General features: G+C 45.3%; 2 protein-coding genes and 1 non-coding gene across 6 annotated transcripts in view; 1 reads left to right on the top strand and 2 right to left on the bottom strand.

Annotated features, from left to right (window-relative positions):
• DIS3L (DIS3 like exosome 3'-5' exoribonuclease) overlaps positions 1 to 15,779 on the top strand; it is a 33,218-nt gene extending 17,439 nt beyond the window's left edge. For all 3 annotated transcript variants that reach the window (XM_084817487.1, XM_084817488.1, XM_084817489.1), the window contains 8 exons: positions 621 to 868; positions 1,944 to 2,036; positions 2,556 to 3,089; positions 6,955 to 7,109; positions 7,226 to 7,404; positions 10,841 to 10,986; positions 11,601 to 11,775; positions 11,857 to 15,779. In XM_084817487.1, the coding sequence (XP_084673613.1) occupies positions 621 to 868; positions 1,944 to 2,036; positions 2,556 to 3,089; positions 6,955 to 7,109; positions 7,226 to 7,404; positions 10,841 to 10,986; positions 11,601 to 11,775; positions 11,857 to 12,162 (1,836 nt within the window). In that variant the 3' untranslated portion in view covers positions 12,163 to 15,779. The remainder of the gene's footprint in view (positions 1 to 620; positions 869 to 1,943; positions 2,037 to 2,555; positions 3,090 to 6,954; positions 7,110 to 7,225; positions 7,405 to 10,840; positions 10,987 to 11,600; positions 11,776 to 11,856) is intronic.
• On the bottom strand, positions 15,728 to 24,827 carry TIPIN (TIMELESS interacting protein). 2 transcript variants are annotated; one of them, XM_084817490.1, is made up of 8 exons: positions 24,739 to 24,827; positions 22,277 to 22,429; positions 21,685 to 21,778; positions 20,615 to 20,690; positions 19,291 to 19,413; positions 19,127 to 19,190; positions 17,657 to 17,863; positions 15,728 to 16,232 (listed from the first exon to the last, which is right to left on the bottom strand). In XM_084817490.1, the coding sequence occupies exons 2-8, from the start codon at positions 22,404 to 22,406 to the stop codon at positions 16,159 to 16,161; spliced, it is 768 nt and encodes a 255-aa protein (XP_084673616.1). In that variant the 5' UTR covers positions 22,407 to 22,429; positions 24,739 to 24,827; the 3' UTR covers positions 15,728 to 16,158. The 2 variants fall into 2 exon arrangements, with proteins under 2 accessions (XP_084673616.1, XP_084673617.1); XM_084817491.1 differs by having other exon boundaries at positions 24,436 to 24,827.
• LOC146337290 (small Cajal body-specific RNA 14) lies at positions 18,180 to 18,313 on the bottom strand. Its single transcript, XR_014785460.1, has one exon.
• Positions 24,828 to 26,132: the final 1,305 nt, after the last annotated feature.

The following is a 26,132-nucleotide window of genomic DNA, read 5'->3' on the forward strand; positions in this document are numbered from 1 at the left end:
GAGGGTAGGAATAAGTACTGGCTTTCACTCTATCATCGTAGAATCATACAAATGTTGAAGAGTACAGGGCCCAGGATCGAGCCCTGCAGCACTGGGCTCAGTGCCTCCCTCCAGTTTGATGAGGAACCATTGATGCGCGCTCTTTGTGTATGGTTCTCCAGCCAGCTGTGGATCCACCCAGTAGCGCCATCCAGCCCATACTTAACTAGTTTGTGAATCAGGATATCATGGGGTGCTTTGTCAGATACTTTGCTGAAGTCACAATATATTACATCCACAGCATTTCCAGTTACCCAATCGCAAAATGACATAAGGTGGGCAGGACTTTATTCATGACAGGTTGCATCCCAGATCTGCCTTCTGTTGACAGAAGAATTCCAGTCACGGAAGGTGCCTCCACTTGAGTTTCAGGAATCTCCCCTCCCACTGCACCACAGGTCACCCCATTCAGCAAGGTCCCCAAGCCTCCGCGTAGCGTTTTCAGGGGGCTGGAGGGATTGCCCTGGGGAGGAGGGGGTGGGAAACTCCGCTTCCACCAGACCGGTTGCACATGCCCAAATTGGGATCCAACTCTATATTTTTAAATTGCCCAATAACAAAAGTTCTCTTTATTTCTGCAGATTTGTGAGATGCCAGTCATTAACCCAGACAAGCCATGGAAAGTGACTCCAGAAGAAGAGCTAAAACGTGTTGATCTGAGGGATACACATTTAGTATTCAGCATTGATCCGAAAGGCTGTGAAGATGTGGATGATGCGCTATCAATTAGAATGCTACCAAGTGGAAACCTGGAACTAGGTGTCCATATTGCAGATGTCACTCATTTTGTGCCCGCAAATTCTTACACTGACATTGAGGCAAGAGCAAGGTGAGTTTTTAATAGAGCAAGGAAGGGGGCTGATTTACAAAGAAGGGGAGCTGCATAAAAGGAGAGCTACATAAGAATCTAATAAGCTTCACAAGCTAGAAATTTCAGTGGTTTCTTTCCACTCAGTTGTTGTGAACAAAACATGTTACAACTCCCAACATTTGTGAATACTCTGGAAAAAAAACATGGATGACCATTCTTTTGATAGTGATTTCATAAGCTGGACCAAGAATGATGTTCATGAGCACACTTTCAAATAAGTTATAGTATCTAAATACTGCAGCATAGGGAAGATGTGGCAGAACCACTGAAGGGTAGAATTCAGCTCTCATGCAGGCAGATGTCTCCTCATACAACAGGACTTCCCTATTATGTCCTTCCCCTGTGCGTGCCCCAAATTTGCTCCAGGGGGTCGGCCAGCCCTCTGAAGGATATCTGGGGAGGGGTGCAGGGGGAAGAGGAAATCCGTTCCACCAGCAGTTTCGTTCTGCTGGTGGGATGACACTGTTGGATACAACCCTGAGTGTCATCAGAGGGAAATCTTTTCTTGTAACTGTGATTGGTGTATTTAGATCAGGGGTAGGCAACTTTTGGGGGTCCGTGGACCCATTTAGCAATTTGAGAAACTGTCCTAGACACCACCACAGAATGGGCATGCTGGAGATGAGTGTATCAGCCTGCAATGGCCTTCATTTGCTAAGAATGGCGCTGAGCCCCACGTCTGGCCCAGAGGCATTCATGGAAAAAGAAAATGGGAGCATCTAGAGGCCTTCACCTTGCTTTGAAGCAATCCCCTTTGCCTGTAAGAAATTTTGTTGGTAAAAAAAAATGAAATAAAAAGTGGGAGGGGTAGGGCTCCTTGGCAGGTGCCAAGAAAAGTGTTTGAGGGTGCACTGGTAGCTTCACTGAAACAGATACCTGTTGTCTACATAAAAGCACTATTGGATAATGGCTGATCCTAAGTTGTTTAATGTTCATTGTAGAAAAAATTAACCCTTTTGCAATACATGTCCAGATTTGCTGAAGTTTCAAGATGGGCAGTAAAAGAATTACAATTATTTCCCCAATATCTCAGGGCCACCACTTACTACTTAGCTGATCGTCGTTACGACATGCTGCCTGCCATCTTGAGTGCCAATTTATGCTCTCTTCTTGGGAACGTTGACAGGTAAGCTTGAAAGTCTGATCCATCCCTGGCATCTGAGGGATTAAGGCAAGCTCTTGGTCTTCTGCTTTTTCCCAACATTAACCCTTTGGGAATCATGTCTCTAAGTAACCTCTTGTAGTGTTCTAACTAAGGAAATGAGTTATGCACCTTTACTCACTTTATAAGTACCAGTCGTGGTGTGTCTCGGTTCACTAGAACCACTGCAAAAAATTTTTCAAAGACTTTAGCATGCACAGAAGATTACTGTTCTTAGAATCTGCATAAAGATTCTTTATTGATATTTTTTAAAGTACTGCCTCCTAGTAAGATATAACTATTTCTCCTTTATTGACCATTGTCTTTTTTCCCCTCCACCAAAAAAACAAAAGGGTGGGAGGCCTGGGTGAATTTCATCTTTTTCCAATGACTACGTATGCACAAACTAAACCCTATGGACGTCTCTCTTGTTCAAAATACTACAGGATTTATACAATGGAAAGTCTAGTAATTTATAAAACAGTGATGGTTTTTATTTTCAAGGTATGCTGTGAGTATCATGTGGGAGCTTGACAAAAATTCCTATGAAATAAAGAAAGTCTGGTACAACAGAACCATCCTTCGTTCTTCCTACAAACTCTTTTATGAGGCAGCACAGGCTTTGCTAGATGGAGACCTGACTGCTGCAGCTGAAATTCCAGAGCTCAAAGAAATGGATGAAAATACAAGAAAACAGAAGACCGACGAACTGGTCTGGGCAATCAGAAAGCTGACTGAGGTGGCCCGTCATGTTCGATCCAAACGGGACAGCTGTGGGGCACTGGAATTGGAAGGCGTGGAGGTCAGGGTTCAACTGGATGACAAAAAGAATATACATGACCTCATTCCCCGGCAGCCCCTGGAAGTGCACGAGACAATCGCCGAGTGTATGATTCTTGCAAACCACTGGGTGGCAAAAAAGGTCTGGGAGACTTTCCCTCACCAAGCTCTCCTGCGCCAGCATCCACCCCCACGACAGGAGTTTTTTTCTGAACTCCGAGAATCTGCTAGCACAAAAGGCTTCTTGATAAATACATGGTAAGCAGAATGGGGCCCTTGGTGCCTGGGCTTAGCCAGTTCTGAAAGCACAGTGGTTCTCAGTCCAGATTTTTTGTACTTTCGTAACAGGTTGGGCCTGTACATAATTTCTCCATGAGTTGTTTTCATCACTGCTTTTTGCAGGTGATGCTTTGGGCTAGAAAAATGCCATTGTAATCACTCCAGTCTCTCCAGTCAGGCTACACTCTGACACAGAGGGGGACAGTGCTGCTCTTCATTCAGACAGGAGCCAGAGTAGTCTGGTGGAAGGAGGGCAGTCAGCTGGAGCTTGCCATGGCAGGGCGCTCTTGCTGCGTCTTAAATCGTGGATTGAAAGCACACAGTTCCCAAGACACAGGAAGGAGGGGAACCCACTTTGTGGATTTACCAGCCCGTAAGAGTGGCTTGAAAAGTTCATACGTCTTCAGCCACTATCCACTCTTTCTTAAATAGCTTAGAGCTGGATCTCTAGCAACTGGAATTGCTACTTGAATGCATGTTGTTGCTGTTGTTCAGTCGTTAAGTCGTGTCCGACTCTTCGTGACCCCATGGACCACAGCACGCCAGGCCTTCCTGTCCTGCGCTCTCTCCCGGAGCATGCTCAAGTTCATATTCATTGCATCGGTGATGCAATCTAGCCATCTCATCCTCTGCCGTCCCCTTCTCCTTTTGCCTTCAATCTTTCCCAGCATCAGGGTCTTTTCCAGGGAGTTTTCTCTTCACATTAGGTGGCCAAAATATGAGAGCTTCAGCTTCAGTATCTGTCCTTCCAATGAGCACTCAGGGTTGATTTCCTTTAGGATGGACTGATTTGACCTCCTTGCAAGTCCAGGGGACTAGTAGGAGTCTTCTCCAGCACCACAGTTTGAAAGCATCAATTCTTCGGCACTCAGCCTTCCTTATAGTCCAGCTCTCACAGCCATACGTTGCTACCGGGAAAAACATAGCTTTGATTATATGAATCTTTGTTGGCAAGGTGATGTCTCTGCTTTTTACTATGCTGTCTAGGTTTGCCATAGCTTTCCTCCCAAGGAGCAAGCATCTTTTAATTTCATGGCTACAGTCACCGTCTGCGGTGATCTTGGAGCTCAAGAAAGTAAAATGTGTCACTGCTTCCATTTCTTTCCCTTCTATATGCCAGGAAGTGATGGGGCCAGATGCCATGATCTTCTTTTTTTAAAGTTGAGTTTCAAACCAGCTTTTGCACTCTCCACTTTCACCCTTAACAAGAGGCTCTTTAGATCCTCTTCGCTTTCTGTCATTAGGGTGGTATCATCTGCGTATCTGAGGTTGTTGATAATTCTCCCGGCAATCTTAATTCCGACCTGTGATTCATCCAACCCGGCGTTTCTCATGATGTACTGTGCATGTAAGTTAAATAAGCAGGGTGACAATATGCAGCCTTGTCGTACTCCTTCCCCAATTTTGAACCACTCGGTTGTTCCATGTCCGGTTCTTACTGTTGCTTCTTGTCCCTCGTACAGGTTTCTCAGGAGACAGTTAAGGTGGTCTGGTACTCCCATCTCTTTAAGAATTTGCCACAGTTTGTTGTGATCCATACAATCAAAGGCTTTAGTATAGTCAATGAAGCAGAAATAGACGTTTTTCTGGAATTCTCTTGCTTTCTCCACGATGCAGCGAATGTTGGCGATTTGATCTCTAGTTCCTCTGCCTCTTCGAAACCCAGCTTGTGCTTCCAGTAGTTCTCGGTTCAGATGCTGCTGAAGCCTAGCTTGTAGGCTTTTGAGCATAACTGTGCTGGCATGTGAAATGAGCGCAATTGTACAGTAGTTTGAACACTCTTTGGCATTGCCCTTCTTTGGAATTGGAATGTAAACTGACCTTTTCCAGTCTTGTGGCCACTGCTGAGTGTTCCAAATGTGTTGGCATATTGAGTGCAGCACTTTAACAGCATCATCTTTTAGGATTTTAAATAGCTCAGCTGGAATATTGTCATCTCTGCTAGCTTTGTTGTTAGTCATGCTTCCTAAGGCCCACTTGACTTCACTCTCTAGGATGTCCGGCTCAAGTTCAGTGACCGCACTATCATGGCTATCAGGGACATTCAAATCTTTCCTGTATAGTTCTTCTGTGTATTCTTTCCACCTCTTCTTAATCTCATCTGCTTCTGTTAGGTCCCTGTCTTTGTCTTTTATCATGCCTGTCTTTGCACAAAACGTTCCCTTGAGATCTCCAGTTTTCTTGAGAAGATCTCTAGTCTTTCCCATTCTATTGTTCTCCTCGATTTCTTTGCATTGTTAATTTCAGAAGGCCTTCTGGTCTCTCCTTGCTATTCTCTGGAACTCTGCATTCAGTTGGATATATTTTCTCCTTTCTCCCTTGCTTTTCGCTTCCCTTCTTTCCTCAGCTACTTGTAAAGCCTCATCAGACAGCCACTTGGCTTTCTTGCATTTCTTTTTCTTTGGGATGGATTGAGTTGCTGCCTCCTGAACAATGTTACGGACCTCCATCCATAGTTCCTCAGGCACTCTGTCTATCAGGTCTAATCCCTGAAATCTATTCCTCACCTCCACTGTATATTCATAAGGGATATGATTTAGGCCATACCTGAATGGTTTAGTGGTTTTCCCTACGTTCTTCAATTTAAGCCGAAATTTTGCAACAAGAAGCTCATGATCTGAGCCACAGTCAGCTCCAGGTCTTGTTTTTACTGACTGTATGGAGCTTCTCCATCTTTGGCTGCAAAGGACATAATAAATCTTATTTCGATATTGACCATCTGGTGATGTCCATGTGTAGAGTCGCCTCTTGTGCTGTTGGAAAAGAGTGTTTGCTATGATCAGCGTTTTGTCTTGGCAAAACTCTATTAGCCTTTGTCCTGCTTCATTTTGTACACCAAGGCCATGCTTGCCTCTTATCCCGGTGATTTCTTGACTTCCTACTTTAGCATTCCAATCCCCTATGATGAAGAGGACATCTTTGTTTGATGTTAGTTCTAGAAGGTGTTGTAGGTCTTCATAGAACCGATCAACCTCAGCTTCTTCGGCCTCAGTGGTTGGGGCATAGACTTGAATTACTGTGATGCTGAATGGTTTGCCTTGGATTCGTACTGAAATCATTCTGTCGTTTTTGAGATTGTACCCCAGTACTGCTTTTCCCACCCTTTTGTTGACTATGAGTGCTACTCCATTTCTTCTAAGGGATTCTTGCCCACAGTAGTAGATATGATGGTCACCTGAATTAAATTCACCCATGCTTGTCCATTTTAGTTCGCTGATTCCCAAGATGTCGATGTTCAGTCTTGCCATCTCATGTTTGACCACCTCCAGCTTACCTTGATTCGTTGATCTTACATTCCAGGTTCCTAAACAATATTATTCTTTACAGCATCGGACTTTCTTTTCACCACCAGACACATCCACAGCTGAGTGTCCTTTCGGGTTTGGCCCAGCCGCTTCACTCTTTCTGGCGCATCTTGGAAATTCCCTCTGCTCTTCCCCATTAGTATATTGGACACCTTCCGACCTGAGGGGCTCATCTTCCGGCGTCATATCTTTTAGCCTTGTGATACGTTCCATGGGGTTTTCTTGGCAAGAATACTGGAGTGGGTTGCCATTCCCTTCTCCAGTGGACCACATTTTGTCAGAACTCTCCGCCATGACCTGTCTGTCTTGGGTGGCCCTGCACAGCATAGCTTATGGCTTCACTGAGTTACGCAAGCCCCTTCGCCACAACAAGGCAGTGATCCATGAAGGGGACTTGAATGCATATATGCAAATAAATCCAAGGATAACACAGTTTTAGGTTATTCTGTTGGGGGTTTGCACCACACAAGCTGCAGCAACAAGCTTGTGCATTGCTGAACTATGCAAATAAGCTAATTAACTATTATTCATTTTGATAGGTCTAACAAAGCATTGGCTGACTCCTTGGATGGAGCAGTTGACCCTGCTGATCCTCTTGTGAATAAGCTGTTGAGATCTATGGCCACCCAGGCAATGTCTAATGCTGTATATTTTTCAACTGGATCTTGTCCCGAAGATGAGTTCTCTCATTATGGTATCTGCTGTCATTTGTTCCTCTGTGTGTGTGTGTGTGTGTCTTTAAACCCATGCTCCTACTCCTGCATTATGGCCTTAGGGGCTTCCTGTTCATTCGTGCATTTTTTGCCTTAGGTCTTGCTCTGGATAAATATACACACTTCACTTCACCCATTAGGAGATACGCTGATATAATAGTCCATAGACTGCTGTTGGCAGCCACTTCAAAGGAAGATAGAACAGGCGCCAAGGATAACTTGTTGGGCAACAAAGAACTTGAGGAACTTTGTAGACATATCAATAACAGAAACAGGGTAAGGAGATCAGCATGCATACATTTCTCTGCGTTTATACAGGGGCTTAACAGAGAACGGCACATCTGATTTACCCTGAAGGTTCATTCACTCCAGTGGAGGTGGAAGTTATCCAGGTGTGGGTTAGTCCCACTTGCTTTGGAGGCAGGTGTCGGGACACGCCCCACTCCTCTCCCCCCTCCCCCCCCAGCAGAAGCCTGGCCTCAGAATGCAGGCTTAGGCTGGGCGGGGCAGCCAGAGCCAGGCCCACCGAAGGGGACCTCTACAGCTTCCATCAGTGCCTGAGGCTTCGTTTTTAACGTAGCCATCCCAGCCTGAGAGGAGAGCTAATGGGCTGTTCGTCACCCCTAAAATGCTCCCTTGGCTCCTTTAGGGTTGTGATTGTCAGTGCTCTGAACAGGAAAACCCTACTCATCTCCTAGCTCTGATTCTAGTAGTAAGAGAAGAGAAATTCTCAGCTTGAAGGCTTGTCCTTTTATGACAGGGGTGGGTCAGGAGGCCATATTACCCTCTGCCCCCCCCAGAACTCATCAGGATTCTGCTGCCACCAAAATGGCCATTGCTGCTAAAGCAGCTGTAGGGAGAAACCCGGGCCATTTTCCTTGCAACCAAGGGGCATGGGGAGTGCACACCTTGTTGCGAGGGAAATCGCCAGGCTTTTAGTTTCCGCCACAGCAAATGGAGTGGCGGTGGGAGCAAGGAGGGGGGTGCAAAAACAGCAGGGAGGCACATATTGCCCACCTATGCTTTATGACAGGGCTGCAGAACCCCAAGCTTGGGGGTCAAATCCAGCCAGCAGCTTGGAGGCCAAATCCGGTGCTTTGGGCTTCCTGGTGTTTGCGTCGTTTCTCCCCCATTCGAAAAGGTTGAAATGCTTCTCTGAAGGCCGAGTCACTGGCAGGAGGAGCTTCAAGCTACACTGTGCTGGGGTTTTAGCCCCACCCTTTTGCTTTTGGCTCTGCTCAACACTGGAATGCAGCCCCCGAAAGCTTATGCGAAATGGAATTGGACTGTCAGGCTAAAAAAGGTTCTGCATCCCTGCTTTATGGGATAGCTCACCCACTTCTGCGAGGGGAGGGGTCTGAAGCTCTGTATCTCTTACTGTTGTGAGGTACAGCGCCTCTGAGCTGCAGCAGAATGGGGTTCTGGGCAGGTGGGCAGATTTGGAGGGGATTTACCTGCTATTTCTCAAGATCATTGTGGGGCTGAAGAGATGCAGTCTGACCCATCAGATGACTAGTGACTTCTATGGGCTGCTCGGTGCAAAACTTCATTCTCTCCTTGGTGGATTTAATTTCCAAAATTCTGACTGGCACCAGTTTTATCCAACTGTCAAGAAGGAAAGCAGAGCTGATTGGTGGGAGAAACATCCCATGGTTAGCTCTGCCTGTAGTTTAGCACTGCAGTGCTATGGCTGATAAGCGCTGGCCCAGAATGGCTGCTCAGCCGTTTGGCTGCTTTGGCATCCTGACATTCTTCTGAAGTCAGCCAGAAGTAGGGGGTGCTCTCTGCCTGCCTCGTATGCTGGGATCTGCTTGCCAGACCTTGACCGGGGACCCTGCCCCTCTTGGACTGGTCAGTCCTATGAAACTGATTGGCAGATTAAAACCTCCTCCTCCTCGCACTGCATCATTCATGTTTGGATGTGCTGAGGGCTACTAGCTTAGCTGGGTTTAAAAGCCAATTAAATAAATTCCTGGAGAATAGGTCTATCAGTGGCTATCTGGAACCTCCAGGTTCAGAGGCAGTATGTAACTGGCATTCGGTGGCTAGGGAACAATGACAGGAGAGAGCTACTGCTTCCATGCCTTCCTTGTGGGAAACTGGATGTTGGACTAGATGGATCTGCGGTCTGATCTAGCAGCCAGGCTCTTCATTCAGTATTTTAAAGCAGGCAGAACTGGTGTGGGGATGCGGGGGAAGGGATCTTCCAACTGGAAGGGACCAAAAACAGTCATTTGCAAAGCCCTGCCTCTGAAAGAAACGCAAGGAGCTCTCTGCTGAAGGGCAGTGTGTAAGAACAGAGCCTTTCCCCAAGGATTAATGGTCTTATGAGCTGCAAAGAAAGACAGGGGCAGAAAGGCGATCAAAACCAGATTGGGCTAGCATTTTGTGGCGACTTTCCCCATGCTTTGTTGCTAAAATGCTGAACGGATAACTGAGAGGTCCCCCATGCAGACCTTACCACAGATAAATGTAGCCGTGGTTAAAGAGTACTGATTAGTTTGCTAGAAAGTAACAAGTACAAGTAGTACAGCCACTTTGGTCACAGTCGGAAAGTGCAGGAAGAAAGTCCAAAGCCATGACCAGCTAGAAATGGCACTAGAGCAGTGGCCCCCGCTATTTCTCAGGCTAGAGACACCTTGGGGCCGCGGTGGCTTAGTGGTTAAGACGCTGAACTGCAGACTGGAAGGTCGGCAGGTCAGCAGTTCGAGACCCGAGTGCTGCGTGATGGAGTGAGCTCCCGTCTACAGTCCCAGCTTCTGCCAACCTAGCAGTTCGAAAGCAAGAAATTGCAAGTAGATAAATAGGTGCCGCTTCGGCGGGAAAGGTAACAGCATTCCGTGCACCTCGGTGTTCAGTCACGCCGGCCACATGACCACGGAAGCGTCTTCGGACAGCGCTGGCTCTTCGGCTTAGAAATGGAGATGAGCACCACACCCTAGAGTCGGACACGACTGGTTGGGGACACCTTTACCTTTTTTAGAGACACTTCGGCGCCAGGCACCACCACTGAGGACCACTTGGGGCCTTTCCTGGGCCGTGGCTGGCCTCTCCTCTCCTCCCCCCCCCTTCCTGGTCAAGCAGTGATGCTGTGCACCAGATGCAACTGGAGGTCTCTGGGGGCCTCTTCCCCTCATCCCCCTCCAAGTCCTCCAAGCAAGACCTCACTGGTCAGCCACCAGGCCTCCAGGCAGGCACATTCGGTGCTTGGCTTGGGATGGGCCTTCTCTCATCACTGAGAGTGCTCCGCCCTGCTCAGAGCTGCACAGTCTCCCAGCGCAGGGCCATGTTTCTCTCTGAATCGCCCACATGCTCAATTTCCCCTCCACCTTCAAGACCTGTGCAGTGCGGCACTGCAGCTAGCCTGGGACGTTGCTCTTTGCCTCTGGGCTCCTCCCCTGCCCTACCCCAGGTCTCCCGACTCCCCACCCCCAGGTCTCCTCAGGGAGCCCAGATCACAGCATCCAGCCCACTGCCAAAGCAAGCAACGTGGCGACACGAGAGCACCCCTGCGGTGAGGAGCAGCCACTGCAAAATGAGAGAATGCGAATGAACAAGAGGTGATTGTTCATTCAGGTGGCCCTTGGCCTGTGCCATGAAGAGACTGCACTAGAGACTGAGCACTTGACGATTTCACAGGCTGTGATTCTGAAACATTCTGAACTTGACATCCTGGAAGAAAACTCCCATGTTCTAATCTTCCTTTGCATAGGCTGCCCAGCATGCCCAGAAACAGTCAACTGAGCTTTTCCAGTGTATGTACTTCAAAGACAAGAACTCTGAAAGAGATGAGCGGTGCACAGCAGATGGAGTCATCTATTCAATCCGAACAAATGGTGTCCTAGTCTTTGTGCCAAGGTAAAGCCACTGTGGCTTGAGGCAAGAAAAGCAAGTTTATGGGGCAAGTTGCATGTTTCTGAGCTAACCGGGAGAATGGGAGGCAAGATTGTAGGGTAGATTTGGTAGATTTGAATGCACTCCTGTAGGATTTAGTAGGGACATCTTCGTCAAACTAGAATTGAGGGGTGGAGAGAATTACATTTTGGAACAGGAGAAACTGTGCTATACAAGGCAAACCATTGGGGCATCTAGCCAAGTATTGTCTATACGGGCTGGCGGCAGCACTCCAGGGTTTCTGGCAGGGGCCTTTGCCAGCCCCTGGAGGTGCTGTGGATGTTCGGTGTTGGAACCAGTGTTGAGTGTTGGAACCTTCGGCATGCAACGTATGTGCTCTGCAGCCCTCTCTCTTGGAGATGCCTTCAGCCTCTGACATGTGGTGGGGCAATTGCTGCAAGTTCACCTTCAGCAGAGACTGCCTCGCCTCCCACTATTTTTTCTTAACCTTGTATTGCATTACATCAGTTCACTGTTGCAGACTTGTATCTTAAGTTTCAACTTCCCTGCTGTTAAATACGAAGTGCCACTGGTAATTGGATTTTATTTAACTGTCACCTAATATCTTTCTCTCACAGGTATGGAATCAAAGGTGCTGCCTATATGAAAAATAAGGAAGGCCTGGTGATCTCTTGCCAAGCTGATGGGAACTGCGAATGGAAAACTGGTTCTCTCCAGCATTTTTCCAGTGGAATTACCTCGACTCCCACAGTTGGGGATTCTGTTACGCTGAACCTGTTTGACCATGTGACAGTAAGTTACAAATCTGTGTACTAGGTACTGCCAGTTTAAATAAGAAAGCAAAACAGAATCTTACGCTGTGTTTTTCCTTAGGTAAAAATCTCTGTACAGTGTTCTCGTTGCCATACTGATATCATCCAGCTTCACATAACAAGCTGCAAGCCCTACAAGATATCAGAAATGGAACAATCTCAAAGTTCCCACATATCTAGGACAGATTTGGTAAGGGAAGTAACAAAGACTGCAGAGGAAGCCCAGCTTGCTCATGACATGGCCAAAATGAAGATACAGGAAGGATATGAGGAGTATCGTCAAACGCAGGGTGTGAGCCTGTATCAGCTGTTGGAGGAAATCAAGGATTTGGCTTTATTAGATGTATCCACAGATAGTGGAGCATGACATCACAGTAAACACAGTTCTTGCGTAAGGGCTCTTCATTTGCTTAGCTTTGCACATTTGGCCTATATTTTGTTCTTACTATTTGTAGATGTGTTGAACTATTTTAATTGGCTCTGCTTTTGATATAACTTAACCCTGTATATTAATACAACATATCTGCAAAAGGGGGCAACTGTATTTTAAGATCACATTTTTAAACACACACTTAATTCCATGAATTAAGTACAAGCAATTGTAACTGGAAATATTTCAGAGAATAATTGATACAATGTGAGAACTCAGATCTTCAGAATTTTGCTATCAGATAACGTAAGTTACTGTACAGCCAAAATTAAGTTACTACATCTAATTACTTTTTATCCAACATTTAGTACTTGAATGATTTTCAGTTGACTTGACACGTTGGTTTGTTTGTACTCAAATGTACTTCCAAAATGTAAAAGACTTATCGGAGCTACTTTAGGAAGAACTTTAGTTATGAAGCACTGAAGAACTTAGTTCAGGGTGTTTTTCAAGTTTCCTTTCTTCATCCTCTGAATCCAGACACCACCAGGATTTCCCACATCCTGGCATCTTCTCCTGGAGAGTAGGGGAAGTAAGCCAAGCATAGGATTCCAGAATCTGGGAAAGATGTAGCTGAATCAACTCAGTTTTCATTTTTTATATCGGGCTATGCCATTGTCCTTTCCTGCGAGGGCACTACATTGCTTAAAAGGAGCAAGTCTAAAAGCTGAAATGGAGGCTCATTTATTTATTTATTTATTTATTTCTATACCGCCCAATAGCCGAAGCTCTCTGGGAAAGCTTAGGGGCTGTTATATCATTAGGGGCAGAAAGGGCAATTCCTTGCTTCCTGCCTCCCAGCGTCTCCCAATTACCATCCTTTCCCAACCATCTATAAGCAGTCACTCTTCACTCACCTGTGGTGGTGTTAAAGACGATTCTGGAATTTTTGTGGTTCCTCCACACTGCACATCACTCCAAGGGGGAAAAAAGTGTGCTGTCTCTCCCTTCCACTGCTTTGTACCAACAGTCACTCCACCTGTTCTAATGCAAAAATTATCTTCAGGGAGGGCATTGGGGAGGAACCTTTTGCCTTATTCCCCAGTTCTGCTATGATTGGTTGTCCTGAACCAGTCAGAACACAGCTATTTGTTTCACTGTGGGGCATTAATGAATGATGCACGCAACCAATCCCATTGCTCCATTTGTGTATTTGTGCTCACATCTGATTGAGAGAGCGCTCTAGCAACCAGCCAGCCACCTTGGTGAAGAAACAAGAAAGTATGGGCCAGAGCAAGTTTGTTAATCCTTTTGGGGTGCAAAATGTATGGAAATGATATACATCATAGTGGTGTGCCTCTAGAAAAAAACCTTACAAAATTTCAAAGTATGGTCAGGGGATGCTGTACTAGGTGCCTTTAAAACTGATTTTGGGGTGTGTGTGGGGGGGAAACTAAAAAGGGATTCACTTTTCCCTGCTATGGTTTTGTGAGCTATTTGTATGCATACGTTGTAGAGATGCCCCTAGGTAAGTAGCCTGCAACATCTCAGGATGGATGCAGGAATTAGTTACAAGTGAAAAACTGTTTTAGGTAGGGTTTTTTTTATGTTTTCTGTTCTGTTGACAGCAGCAAAGTCACAGACATTTTACATGTTTCATTCTTGATGGAATGGATGACACTTTATTGAGAAGACATGAAAGTACCCCAGCCTTCCCCAACCAGGTGTTTTCCAGACTACAGCTTTCATCAGCCCTGCCACTGTGGCAAGTAGTCCGGGATTATGGGAGTTGTAGTCAAAAACATCTGGAGAACACCAGGTTGTGGAAGTCTGGTATACACTAAAGCTTGTGCACACTGTATAGTGCAAGGGAAGCCTTTAAAGTTTAAGTGCTTTTAAAAGAGATTCCCTTCCCCACCCCCCAATGTGTAATTTGCTATTTTGTTGTGCGACCGTTACTCTGAAGTAATACATAGCCATCAGGACAAGTAGCCATTGATAGCTTTATCCTCCGTGAATGTATGTAATCCCCCTTTAAAACTGTCCAAGTTGGTGGACATCACTTTATCTTGTGGTAGTGACGTCCATCAACTTAGACATCACTATAACACATGGAATTCCATAGTTTAACTATGCACTGTATGAAGTACTTTTATCTGTCTTGAATCTCCTAGCATTCAGCTTCATTGGATGACCAATGGGTTCTAGTGTATGAGGAGAAAAATGTCTCTCTACCCACTTTCCACATCATACATCCCTGTCATGTCCCCTACTCACCTGTTTCACAAGCTAAAAAGCCCCATTATAACTGTTGCAGGGGAGTCACTCCAGGTGCTTAACCATTTTGGTTGTCCTTTCCTGCATAAACCTTGAAAAGCCCTCGGAGCACCTGTATCCTTCCCCTTATATTCTTTCAGGCAGAGGGGTATTCTTCTCCCTCCGTTTCAAAGCGAGAAGTCCAGCTCATTGCTGGGCTTTACATTAAGCTGTGGAAGGAGTGGCAAGACCAGTTCACCCCCTCCCACAGCGACATCCCCAGGCTACTTATCGCATATTATAAATGGCTAGTAGGTACCACCTTCAGCAAGAAGGGGTGCTCCATCCTCGGCTGTAGTAATCTGCCAAAGAAAAGGTGCTGGGGACTGAATCTGGATCTCCACATAACTCAGTGGGGAAGTTGGTGTCCACAGAAATGGCTCTGTACTTTCAACTGTGGTTTGGGAAGAGATCCCATGTGAAGCACGTGTTTGCACCATGAAGGCACAAGATCTTTTAAGGTTTATAATTCAGTCCTTGAAGGGAGATGTTATCTGTGATTTGGGGGAAATCCTGTGTAAAAATCATGCCAGTGCAAGAAGACCCATTTGTGCGTGGGGAGCAAAGTGGGGCTTTGAACCTGAGTTTTGGATCTGTTAATGTGGTGTTTTATACTGCAGTGCTCAAGCATTCTTGGTGTCATTGCAAGGGAGGATGGGGACAGAACCTGTTAGTTGGCTCTGCCTACTGTTGGTACCCTGCCCAACCACTGTTACACCAAGGAGGCAAGAGAACATGGAAGTGGCTGCCAGCAACTGTCCCATGTTCTCATATACCTCGAGCAGCCTTCCCCAGCCTGATGCCTTGGAGATATTTTGGACTGTTAACTCCGAGCCTTCCTGACAATTTGCCATGCTTGTTGGAACTGATGAGAAAACTCCTGAACATCTTGAGGGCACCAGGTTGGGAGAGACTGAGAAACAGAGACTTGCTACATCACCACTTATTTTTCCTAGTACCTCCTCCAGCATGGACAGAATTAGGATTTTAACTATCAACCTGTGGCTAAAAATGATAATCCACCAAGGTCTGGATTATCTGTGCCCTCCCCTGGTGCAGTGTGTATTCACACCCAGAGCCTACTTTTTCTATAAGACCAACATACACAGTTTTGGTTGGTTTCTTGGTTAAAGCTTGCTTCATCCCTGACTTCAAAGATTTATTACCTCTATTTCCAGTATAAAATATGGACACTGTAACATAAGTATTTCACAAAGCTATAAAAAATAAATAAATGGCAGAAGTATTCTCATTTGTCTAAGTAGCTTTTATTAATATCTACTGTACAAGTGTTGGTTTCTAACTCAAAAAGCTTTATGGGATGCTACTTTCATCCTAGCTTCAACTGCTTTACCTCATCTCACTTTAGGTGGAAAAACACTGTTTCAAAATGTTGGATGTTAGAGGAACGATTCTAAATTATAATGCTGTTCTCTCACCTAAGGAGGCTGCCAGAATTGACCAACCTCAGACCCAAAGTTGTTATAGAAAAAAACTCACGCTGAAAGAAAAACACTTGCCAACAAACACCCCTGACCCCCTCTTAACAGCAAGAATGAGGAATATGTCAGTGATGTAGGTCCTTGGTCACTTGATCCCAGACAGGTAAGGGTCACTTATCTTCTCTACTTCCACTTTGCATCTTCTCAGCAGCTTGAAAAGGTGTGCTTCCTGCATCTACTGCGGGCAAACATCTGGCATCTGTGCCACCATGGTGCGATGTTCTTCATTTGGTTGGGTCACACACAGCTCTGTTAGAAACAAAAAACCACTGGCTGCTCAAAGCCACTATTCGTGCATTAACTCTCTTCCTCTGTAATTTAATTGCTAAGACTCATAACTTCCCAGTCAATAACTTGAAGAGTTTTATGAGGACAGCCATGCAATCAATTTCTTTAAACTCAACTTTTATGGGAAGGAAGGAAGGAAGAAGCAATTATCACTAAGGTAGGGGTCAAGCTACAGGAAATAGTTAACTTTACAAAATAGGAAAAACCATTCAAAATGTGAGAAGCATGTTCTGGTTAAGTATTACTACAATATTCTATGGAATATTGTAATTGAGAGCACTAGTTATGTATCATAATCTCTTGCAGAGTTCTTCTCAAATTCAGCATGAGTCCTACGTTGTTTAAACATTACAGGATCCTGTAGGTTAACCAGATGTATGGAATGAACAAATTATATCAATGTTTCCTGCACCAGCTCTCAACTATCTACAGCTCAGATGGGAAACCTACAACCCATGGGCCAAATCCTGCTGCTCACATGCATCTGGCCCATGGCTGTCACCGACCCAACTCTCAACACCACAGTGACTTTGGGCGCATGCACCCACACCCTGCCTAGTTCCTGCAAACAACTATCGCATTGTCATGGCAATCCCTGATAGCTGATCTACCTAGAGATAGGCAAACTGAACCCACTCTGAGGAGCAGACACTGGCCTGAACTTTCACTTCCTGATTCCACCCATGAGCGCTCCTACAACAGCCAAGTTAGCAATTAAGTTTTAGCTTCAAATGATGGCTGAGCCCCTTTACAACAGAACCAGGGATCATCAAGAGCCATCTACACATCAGAGTGGCTACAGTTCCATCATTATTTCAGAACAAGGCTATTACAAATTATAAGACTAGCTTCTCTATTTCTCACTCAGAAAAATATTTTTGAAGAAAAAAATAGAACCTCTCCAAACACATTTAAAGGAAGCAATTATTTTGATATTCTCAATTGCCAGAAAGGAACCAGACAGTGATTTTTAGCTGGGATTTTAGAAGTATCCCAAAATTCCACCACCGAAAATTGGGGCTGTTTGCATGGAATGGTGGCAAATCATAGATTAATTAATCCATGATTTGCCGCAGCACGTGCCAGGTGTATTCCCCAGACTTTTTTGTATGTTCAGCCCCCAATGGGGCTAATTATGGGTTGCTATGTGAGGTCCGAACCAGCCACTATAGCCTAAACAATCCACAGTTAACTACTAATCATAGGTTAATTATTGGTTGTTTAACCCACGATTAACCTAGTGTCTGGATTTGGATGTCACATAGCAACTGGGGGTTGAATATTCAAAATGACAGCAAAATGCAGCCAGTACACACATTAATTAACCCATGATTACTCACCACTACATGTGTATGAATTCTCTCAAGCGATACTTTAGAACTTACCATGTTCTTGTGATTCACTGTTAAACTGCATTTTTGCTTGTCTTCTTTCGAGGGCTAGTTGCCTATTCCTTTCAATTCTCTGCTGTTGCTCTTCTGTTAGTGCGGCATTTAGAGGCAAACCAAACTCTTCTCTTGCATTCTGGATTTCAGAAAAGAAATCTAATTCTTCAGTAGCTGCATTAAGTCCTTTGTTTTCCCCATCGTCACCTGTATTGGATGCGAGAACTCCATCAGCAGTTTCCAGGCAACACCTTCAGCTCAGCAGGGTTGCTTCACAAACAAGTATGCCATGAAACATATCACCCTTTAGGTCTCATCACATTGCTAGAACTACATACATCAATATTTCCTCATTTCATGGAATAGCAAATGTGGCTGGAAATGCAACTCATCTGGTGACACAGATGTGTTGGATCTTACTAACTAGGAAGCAATCTGAAGTGATATCAAAGGGCATTCATCCTGGTACCAAAACGTCATTATTCTTGCCTTAAACCCAAACAGTTGTCTCTAACTCAACAGAGATGTATGGAACCATCGCACAGAGATCTGATAACTCGACAGACGCTGTCGGCAGGAACCATTCTGTTAATGTATGTGGCTGTCTATGGGTGCATTGTATTGCTAACAAATGCAACCAATATTCATTGCAGCCACATTCGTCTAATTGCTCTGATGGTGGGGGGAGGGAGGCAAAATAATAGATAGTAATGTTTTACACCTTTGAGATGTTTTTCATTATGTGGAGATGTGATAGTTCAAAATTTATTCCTCATTCCACAATTTATGTCCTACGTATACCTTAGAGAAGTTAAACCTATGACACCATTGAGCATTTTACTCCAATTTTAGGAGAGGTTGTTATGAATTTTATCACTGCTGCAGCAATTTCCAAAACGTTTACATAGTCCCTCTATGAGGAGCCCAGAGCTTCTGAGAAGACTAGAAAAGTTCACTACAAATATATGAGCAAAGTGCTCACCAAAATGCAGGAATTTGGCCTCCAGGGTACAGGATTTATTTTGAACAAAAATATTTGTATCCTAAACACAATGTGGAATCTTAACTATTCTAAATCTCTAGAATTGAGTGATGTTCCTTACTAAGAAACAACTTAATGCATAATGCTAAGAGTGGGCAAAAAATTAGAAATCCCCACTGGACCACCTAGGCCCTGCTGTTGTTGGGATTGTTGAATCAAATGTTGGACTAGGTGGCTAATTGGCCTGATCCATTAAGGCACTTCTTATGTCCTAAAGTAGGCATGGATATTCAGGTTCACTCAAGTCTTGCGTTGTAATTTTAACATACATCAATGCATTGCAGTTTTTTGTTTAAAAAGAAACCACATAAGACGGGTTATTCACTCCTGCATGACGTGAATGTTGTGATGCAAATTCACATTAGCACCTAAATGCCTGACAATCAGAGGAAGGAGGATGCAGGCTACGATTTTAAATGCATACATGCCTTCGTTACTTGTGAAGTCTTCATGCAAAATGGGTAGGTCAAGTCTAATTCGCTTTAAGCATGCCTAGAAATGAGAAGATGTGCCATTTACTACAGGTCAAATGGTATTTTCTGCCTTCGATTAAACATTGTATTTACTCAAAACTGACATAGTTGACACTCACCTGAACTGGTTTTTTATTTCCTAAGCGCTCTATTCTGTCAACAAAATCTTCAAACTGAAGTTTGGGGAACAGCCTGTGAGCCCAGTGCTCCATATGCCTCATAAGTGTCTTCAGGTCCACTTCCTGAATGCAAGAACAAGGTATCATTTAAACTGCTTGATCCACAAGACTTTGAGAAAGCTTTAAGAAGTTTAACTATTGGACAATCTTAAAATATTGAATCATTTAGTTTTGTTCTTCTGGGCCACAAGAACATAATCAATCTACAAAAGTAAACAGCTCTGAAAAAGTCACAGACTGAAGACCCTTTCCTGACGACACTGAAGGGAAAGGCCGTAGCTCAGTGGCAGAGCATATGCTTTGCATGTAAAAGGTCCCAGTTTCAGTCCCTGTCATCTCCAGGAAGGGCTGAAGACTCCTGTCTGAAACCCTGGAGAGGCAAGTGTAGACAATAGTCTCAGTCTAATGCAAGTTCAGATGTTGTTCCAATAAGCAAAACATCTAATTTTTGTTTGCAGCAAACAGATCACTTTAGAGCTTGTCTGGACAATCATGTTATTGGATAAGGAATGCAACGTTGTTACATGGGATCCAGATGCTTTTACTCAGCACGTACATAGGGAAATCATTTTTTCATCAGAAAACCATATTTTTTTATCGCTGGAAAATGACTATCTTCCATCACCTAGCACATTTACTGCAGTTTGAAGCGCTATGTGAAGTGTGGTATCACAAATGGTAATGGACTACATCAACTTTTCCAAGGCATGATAATCATCATACCATCCCAGTAAAGAAGTGTTCACATATCCTAATAGTTCTTCTTAAAAATGTAATTTTACACTTTGACCTTACCATCAATGCTACAACGCATATCTCCTCTTTTGTTTTTCAAAAGCAAAATGAGGGATTGCCTTGCAGCTCATGAAGTTTGCCTGCAGCAAGATTACTCCAATCCATAAGATACTGCATGATTTGCCTTGTCTGCCTTCTTAAGGATTCATTAATCCAGCGAACAACAGTCTCTTCAACATTGAAGCAAATCTGCATCCTTACGTCAGCATCATTTATATTGTTACAGAGGTATAATATCAAACAAACGTTACTTGAAATAGCCAGTTTTATGCCACCACCATCCTATCAAAAGTAGCAATTCACAATCAATAAAGCTAGCGACATTGGCATTATAGCCCCTAAAGTTTTATTCAATCCTTCATTGATAGACTTCACATTAGAACATCCCAGCCCCAACATGGACCCCAGAATACATAATTTGCATGCAATGGCCACAAAATTCAAGAGAAGACTCCTCAGCATTGCTTACCTCATGACCTTTACCTTTGAATTTTACATTATCAAACATATTCCGCAAAGCTGGAAGTCCTCGCTCTGAAACTAACCTGTGAATGTTAGAAGTGTCTCCAGTTATTTGAAAAAAAAAATAATGAATAGGTATTCCATCCAAAATCTAGAAATAAATGCTACTGTGTACAAGAGGCACAGCATGTGATCCATTACTTGTCTCAATGCAGCACAATAAATACACTACTGAGACCAACAAAACTGAGTCAAACCTCATTAAAATAGAGACAATTTACAAATAAGATTGCCAGGCTATTCCTTAAATGGGCTCTGGCACCCATTATGGTGTAGTGATGCAACAAAGGTCGTTGTCCAACCAGTAGGCTCTAAAGATCTTCTGTTGCAGTCCATCTTATCCTCCCCACTCACTGCCAAGGAGATGATATGGCAGTACAACACAACAAAGGCACAGCACGACTCATTGTTTAGATTAATCTACAAAGACCACCTGTTTATTTAAATATTTTATCCCATCTTTCAGCCCTTCATAAGGGCCCCAATGTGGCTTACATCATTCAAACAATATACAATCCATAAAACAATAAATACTTTAAAAAGAAGAAGCTAAAACTCAAAAGCCAGCCATTAAAATCACAGAAGGGTGGAAAACCCAAACCACGCTAAAGGCAAAACAAAAAGTATTTAGCAATATGCCAAAAACACCAATACAGAGGAGGTCAATTGGGCCTCCCAGGGTAGAGCTCCACTGCAACTGAAAGGGCCCTGTCCCACCTCCTAGGCAACCAGACCACCAAATGCAATGGAACGTGGAACAGGGCCTGTAATAACGACAGCACAGGGCGGGCGGGCTCATGTGGGACTAAGCAACCAAAGTTCTACTCTGAGACATTTCTTGTAACCTTAGAAGGGCACTACACAGACCAACAAAGGATAAAAAACTAAGATTCACATTGGGATGCATCCCAGAGAGCCAGGTTCTAGCACTCTGGAATCACTAAAAAGGCGTCAAAGCAGCAAATGTATGCAAAAAGGTTTACACATACACAAGGTTAGGAAAATGTTGCTAAATACCTTTGAGCATCTAGTTTAGGCACTGATCTTTTAACAGCTCTCCTGGTAGACACAGAGGAATCTTTGGTTTGGGACAATTTGCTTCCCTCTGGCTCTGGCAAATAAAGTACAACATATTTTAAAACCAGTAATGCAAATTATACCAACTGGATTTACAGAATGAATCATTCATAATAATAAATATTGGTAGATATGGTATATACCACATGTGAATGCTCTACCAGCCTCGCAGAGATATGCCAATAATTGAATTACACACTGGTGTTTTATATTTGGGAGGCTGTTAGAGCCTGTTAGGTCTAAACTAAATTACCTTATGAAAGAGAAAGTGTACAAAGCAGTTCCCACACAGTCTCTTTTCCAGAAGGTCAAAAGTAATCTTTACCTATAACTTTGAAAAAGTTATTTTCTACTATGTGCATACAGTAAGTTCTAGCCCTCATAAGGAGTCCAGCATTACCAGCAGAGACAATTTCACGGAATTAGGTTGCAATCCTGTGCACAAGTTCCTCAAAATTAGCCCCATTAACACAGTGGGACTTACTCCCAAGTAAACATACATAGGATTGTTCAAAATGCTAAGATTAGTCACCTCCATTGACTAAGGCTTCTTCAACATCTCCCCCTGGAGAGTCTGGAGGTGGTAGAGGTAGAAACGTCTCATCCTGGATATGTTCATAATCAGGAAGATCAAACAAATTGCCCTCTGTTGGATCTATCATCTTGCTACCAAAGGTGCTCTACCCTGGAAATCAATATTGCAAGTCTTATAAAAAGGGGGAAGGGGGGAGAGGAAAAGTAGCAATGGATCATGGACAAATTTAAAACACTCTGTGGAACTGCAGCATATCTCTCTTGTCCTAATTCAGCAATGAATTTTAAAAGACAGAAGGTAGGGTTGGGTGAGAAGTGAAAATATTTAGGTTGCGACATGGCAATCCTATCTAGTTATTAAGTATAGATTAACAGCTTTTATTCATAAAACTGTCCTTAATCAGCTCATACTGACAACTACTCCAGATAGGACTGCACTGTTTTTAACATAAGGAAAAAACAAATGCTAAAAAAGACAACATGAACCACCACTAACTTTGACTTTGGGAATGAGCTATTTGTGGCGGTTTTAGGAATGTTTTGTAATTATTATTTTTTGCAAACTACTGACTTTGGCCTTTGAAACCCAATTGGGCCAACTTTGACATGAACTGTATTTTTGCATTTCATGTATATTTTAAAAACAAAAAAAGCAGCAGGTAGAAGAGGGACTGATAACTACCAGGATCACAGCAAGCAGGCAGGCAGGCAGGGGGAGCTTAACTGCTTCTTTCCTTTGCTGTGGCCCTGATGGGAGCTTTCCTCCCAATGCAAACAGCAGCATTAAAGGAACTATTTCCATTAGGACCACAGCAAGGGAGGAGAGGGCTGAACTTAACTCCTTACCGGCTGAAATCCCAACAATGATCAGCTCCCCATCAACTGTTATTTCTGTTTAAAACACACACACAAAACAACTTGCGCGCATTGAATACAAAGAAGCATTCATGTCAGGTCTAATTAATAACTCCACCCCTGAAAGTCCAAAACACAATGAGAGTAGGTGAGCAGAACTTCCACCCTCATTTTACCTATCACCCTCCCCAGAATACCTTATCGATTTATTTTGAATTCCTTGTCCTCCTCAGGACAAGTTGCCATTCAAAAATGAACTATGCACTCAGGACCTCAAGAAGGAAACAATGGGCTGTATCCAACGTTAGTCCTACGAAAAGTGGACAAGCGGTATGCAACCTTTTTGGGCCATGGGCACATTTGGCAATTCGAGGAACTGTCCTGGGCACCACCACAAAATGGCTGCTATGACAGGACAAGTAACCTGCCCAAAAGACTGAGTAAAAGGCAGAGGTGGCATCTGAGCCCCAGTATATTAAACAACTCCTTGATTTACCCTATTTTGTAATCTTTCCCTGGGTGATCCTTAGGGTGCAATTTAATGCGTGTTTAGACAGAAAAAAGTCCTTCAACTCCCAGCATGCCCCAGCCAACCCTGGCTACAATAGGGGGCAATCCTACTGAGACAGTCGGCAGCCTCCGAAGTTGGAAGCTGTTGAGTATCCAATGCGGGGTGGCTGTAGCACAGAGGCGATCCTTGTCTCCGTGCTCTGGCCACCCTGCATTTCTGGCTAGACAGCCGATTTTGGCTGCCTAGCCGCAGCTTTGGGGAGGGGGAGCAAAAGAGGCCACGTGTTGCATAGAAAGCTGCGCAACATGACTTCTGCACTCCCTGCCCCTCCCCAGGACTGCCCCCTTTCCCTCATTTCCATGCTCTGTTTTGGAGCGCGGAGACATAGCCTGCAGGGAGAGCTGCACCAGCTACGAGGGGGCAGGGGAGCGTGGTTTCTGGGAACCACGTTTGGAGCCCTGGCTCTGACCTCGGTTCCCAGAAAACGACAAATCCTACGACCTTCTAGACAGTGCCGAGTGGCCACAGGATTACCCCTTACAGTCCTTACTCGAACACCTCAATTACAGACCGAGTTGCTAATTTTTTTTAACGTAGCCATCCGGATCAGACCCTCTGTGACTGTTCCATGATTCAGTTCCTCGTTTTCATGCAATATATAAAATACGTATTTCGACGTGTGTTTTATATCTGCGTATCATTCGATCTTGTACGGATGTGGTCGGCAGGCAGTAGATAATAAAGCCCTGCCGCGCTGAACAACCCCTTTGAACCCAGTTTTCAGCACTCACGGACGCCTGCCTCGCCGCAACCCCGGCTGGGAGGAAGAGCGCAAACTTTCGCCGGACAAGCGGGCGGGGGCGGGCGCCAGGGAAGGAGTCTGGGGGCGCACGCTGCCTGCTCCTGGAGGAGGCCCTCTGAAATGGCTACGCACCCCAGTCGCTCCACTTGGCCCGGCTCTTCTCAAGTGTTTATCTCCCTCACAGGTAAGGAATGCTTATGAATACGGGCCATGCGGGGGGGCTCCCCAGCCGACCTAGCCTCGGCGACCCCTGCCCCCCAGAGAGGCGGAGGGTCGCGGGCCTCCTCCCTACCTGACGAGCCCGCGCGCTACTGCGGCAGCCACCGGCTCCGCCCGCCGCAGCCGACACCTCGCGCCATTTCCGCACACCCGGCCCGCACTTCCGGTTGCGGGGGAAGGCGGGCCCGAAGCAAAACCGCGCCACGCCGCCGGCGCTCGTCAGCGGCGTACTCTCGCGAGAACGGGGTCCCGTGGCCTCAATGAGGGAGGCGGTTTCTGGTTTCTTGCTCGGGCCTTGTTCCAGATGGAAAGAAATTAAGGGCGCACTCCTCTGCGTGTTTAGACCTACAGCTCCCAGCATGCCCCAAGCGGCCGGGGATGCTTAGACGGGAAAAAGGCGTACAACTCCCAGCATGCCCCATCGGCCGTGGATGCTTAGACGGGAAAAAGTCCTACAACTCCCAGCATGCCCCAAGCGGCCGGGGATGCTTAGACGGGAAAAAGGCCTACAACTCCCAGCATGCCCCAAGCGGCCGGGGATGCTTAGACGGGAAAAAGGCCTACAACTCCCAGCATGCCCCAAGCGGCCGGGGATGCTTAGACGGGAAAAAGGCCTACAACTCCCAGCATGCCCCAAGCGGCCGGGGATGCTTAGAGGGGAAAAAGGCCTACAACTCCCAGCATGCCCCAAGCGGCCGGGGATGCTTAGACGGGAAAAAGGCCTACAACTCCCAGCATGCCCCATCGGCCGTGGATGCTTAGACAGGAAAAAGTCCTACAACTCCCAGCATGCCCCAAGCGGCCGTGGATGCTTAGATGAGGAAAAACGCCTACAACTCCCAGCATGCCCCAAGCGGCCGTGGATGCTTAGATGAGGAAAAAGGCCTACAACTCCCAGCATGCCCCAAGCGGCCATGGATGCTTAGAAGAGGAAAAACGCCTACAACTCCCAGCATGCCCCAGCCAGCATGTAGAGCCCTTTATTAATTTGGTCTTATGGGGGTGGAGAGGTTTAGGGGGCACGCGGGCGCCTGAGCTGGGGTTTGTTTTCTATGGGAGAGTTTGTGCTGGAAATCCGAACTAGGCTCAGCTCCTCCTTTAATCTGCAATATCAGCAGTGGTTGTTGTTGTTCAGTCGTTCAGTCGTGTCCGACTCTTCGTGACCCCATGGACCATAGCACGCCAGGCCTTCCTGTCCTGCGCTCTCTCCCGGAGTGTGCTCAAGTTCATATTCATTGCATCCATGATGCTATCCAGCCATCTCATGTTCGTGACCCCATGGACCATAGCACGCCAGGCCTTCCTGTCCTGCGCTCTCTCCCGGAGTGTGCTCAAGTTCATATTCATTGCATCGGTGATGCTATCCAGCCATCTCATCCTCTGCCGTCCCCTTCTCCTTTTGCCTTCAGTCTTTCCCAGCATCAGGGTCTTTTCCAGAGAGTTTTCTCTTCGCATTAGGTGGCCAAA

This window comes from Heloderma suspectum, chromosome 11 (assembly GCF_057233095.1).
Source record: "Heloderma suspectum isolate Gila_16-S chromosome 11, 16-S_ref, whole genome shotgun sequence".
Lineage (NCBI taxonomy): Eukaryota > Metazoa > Chordata > Lepidosauria > Squamata > Helodermatidae > Heloderma > Heloderma suspectum.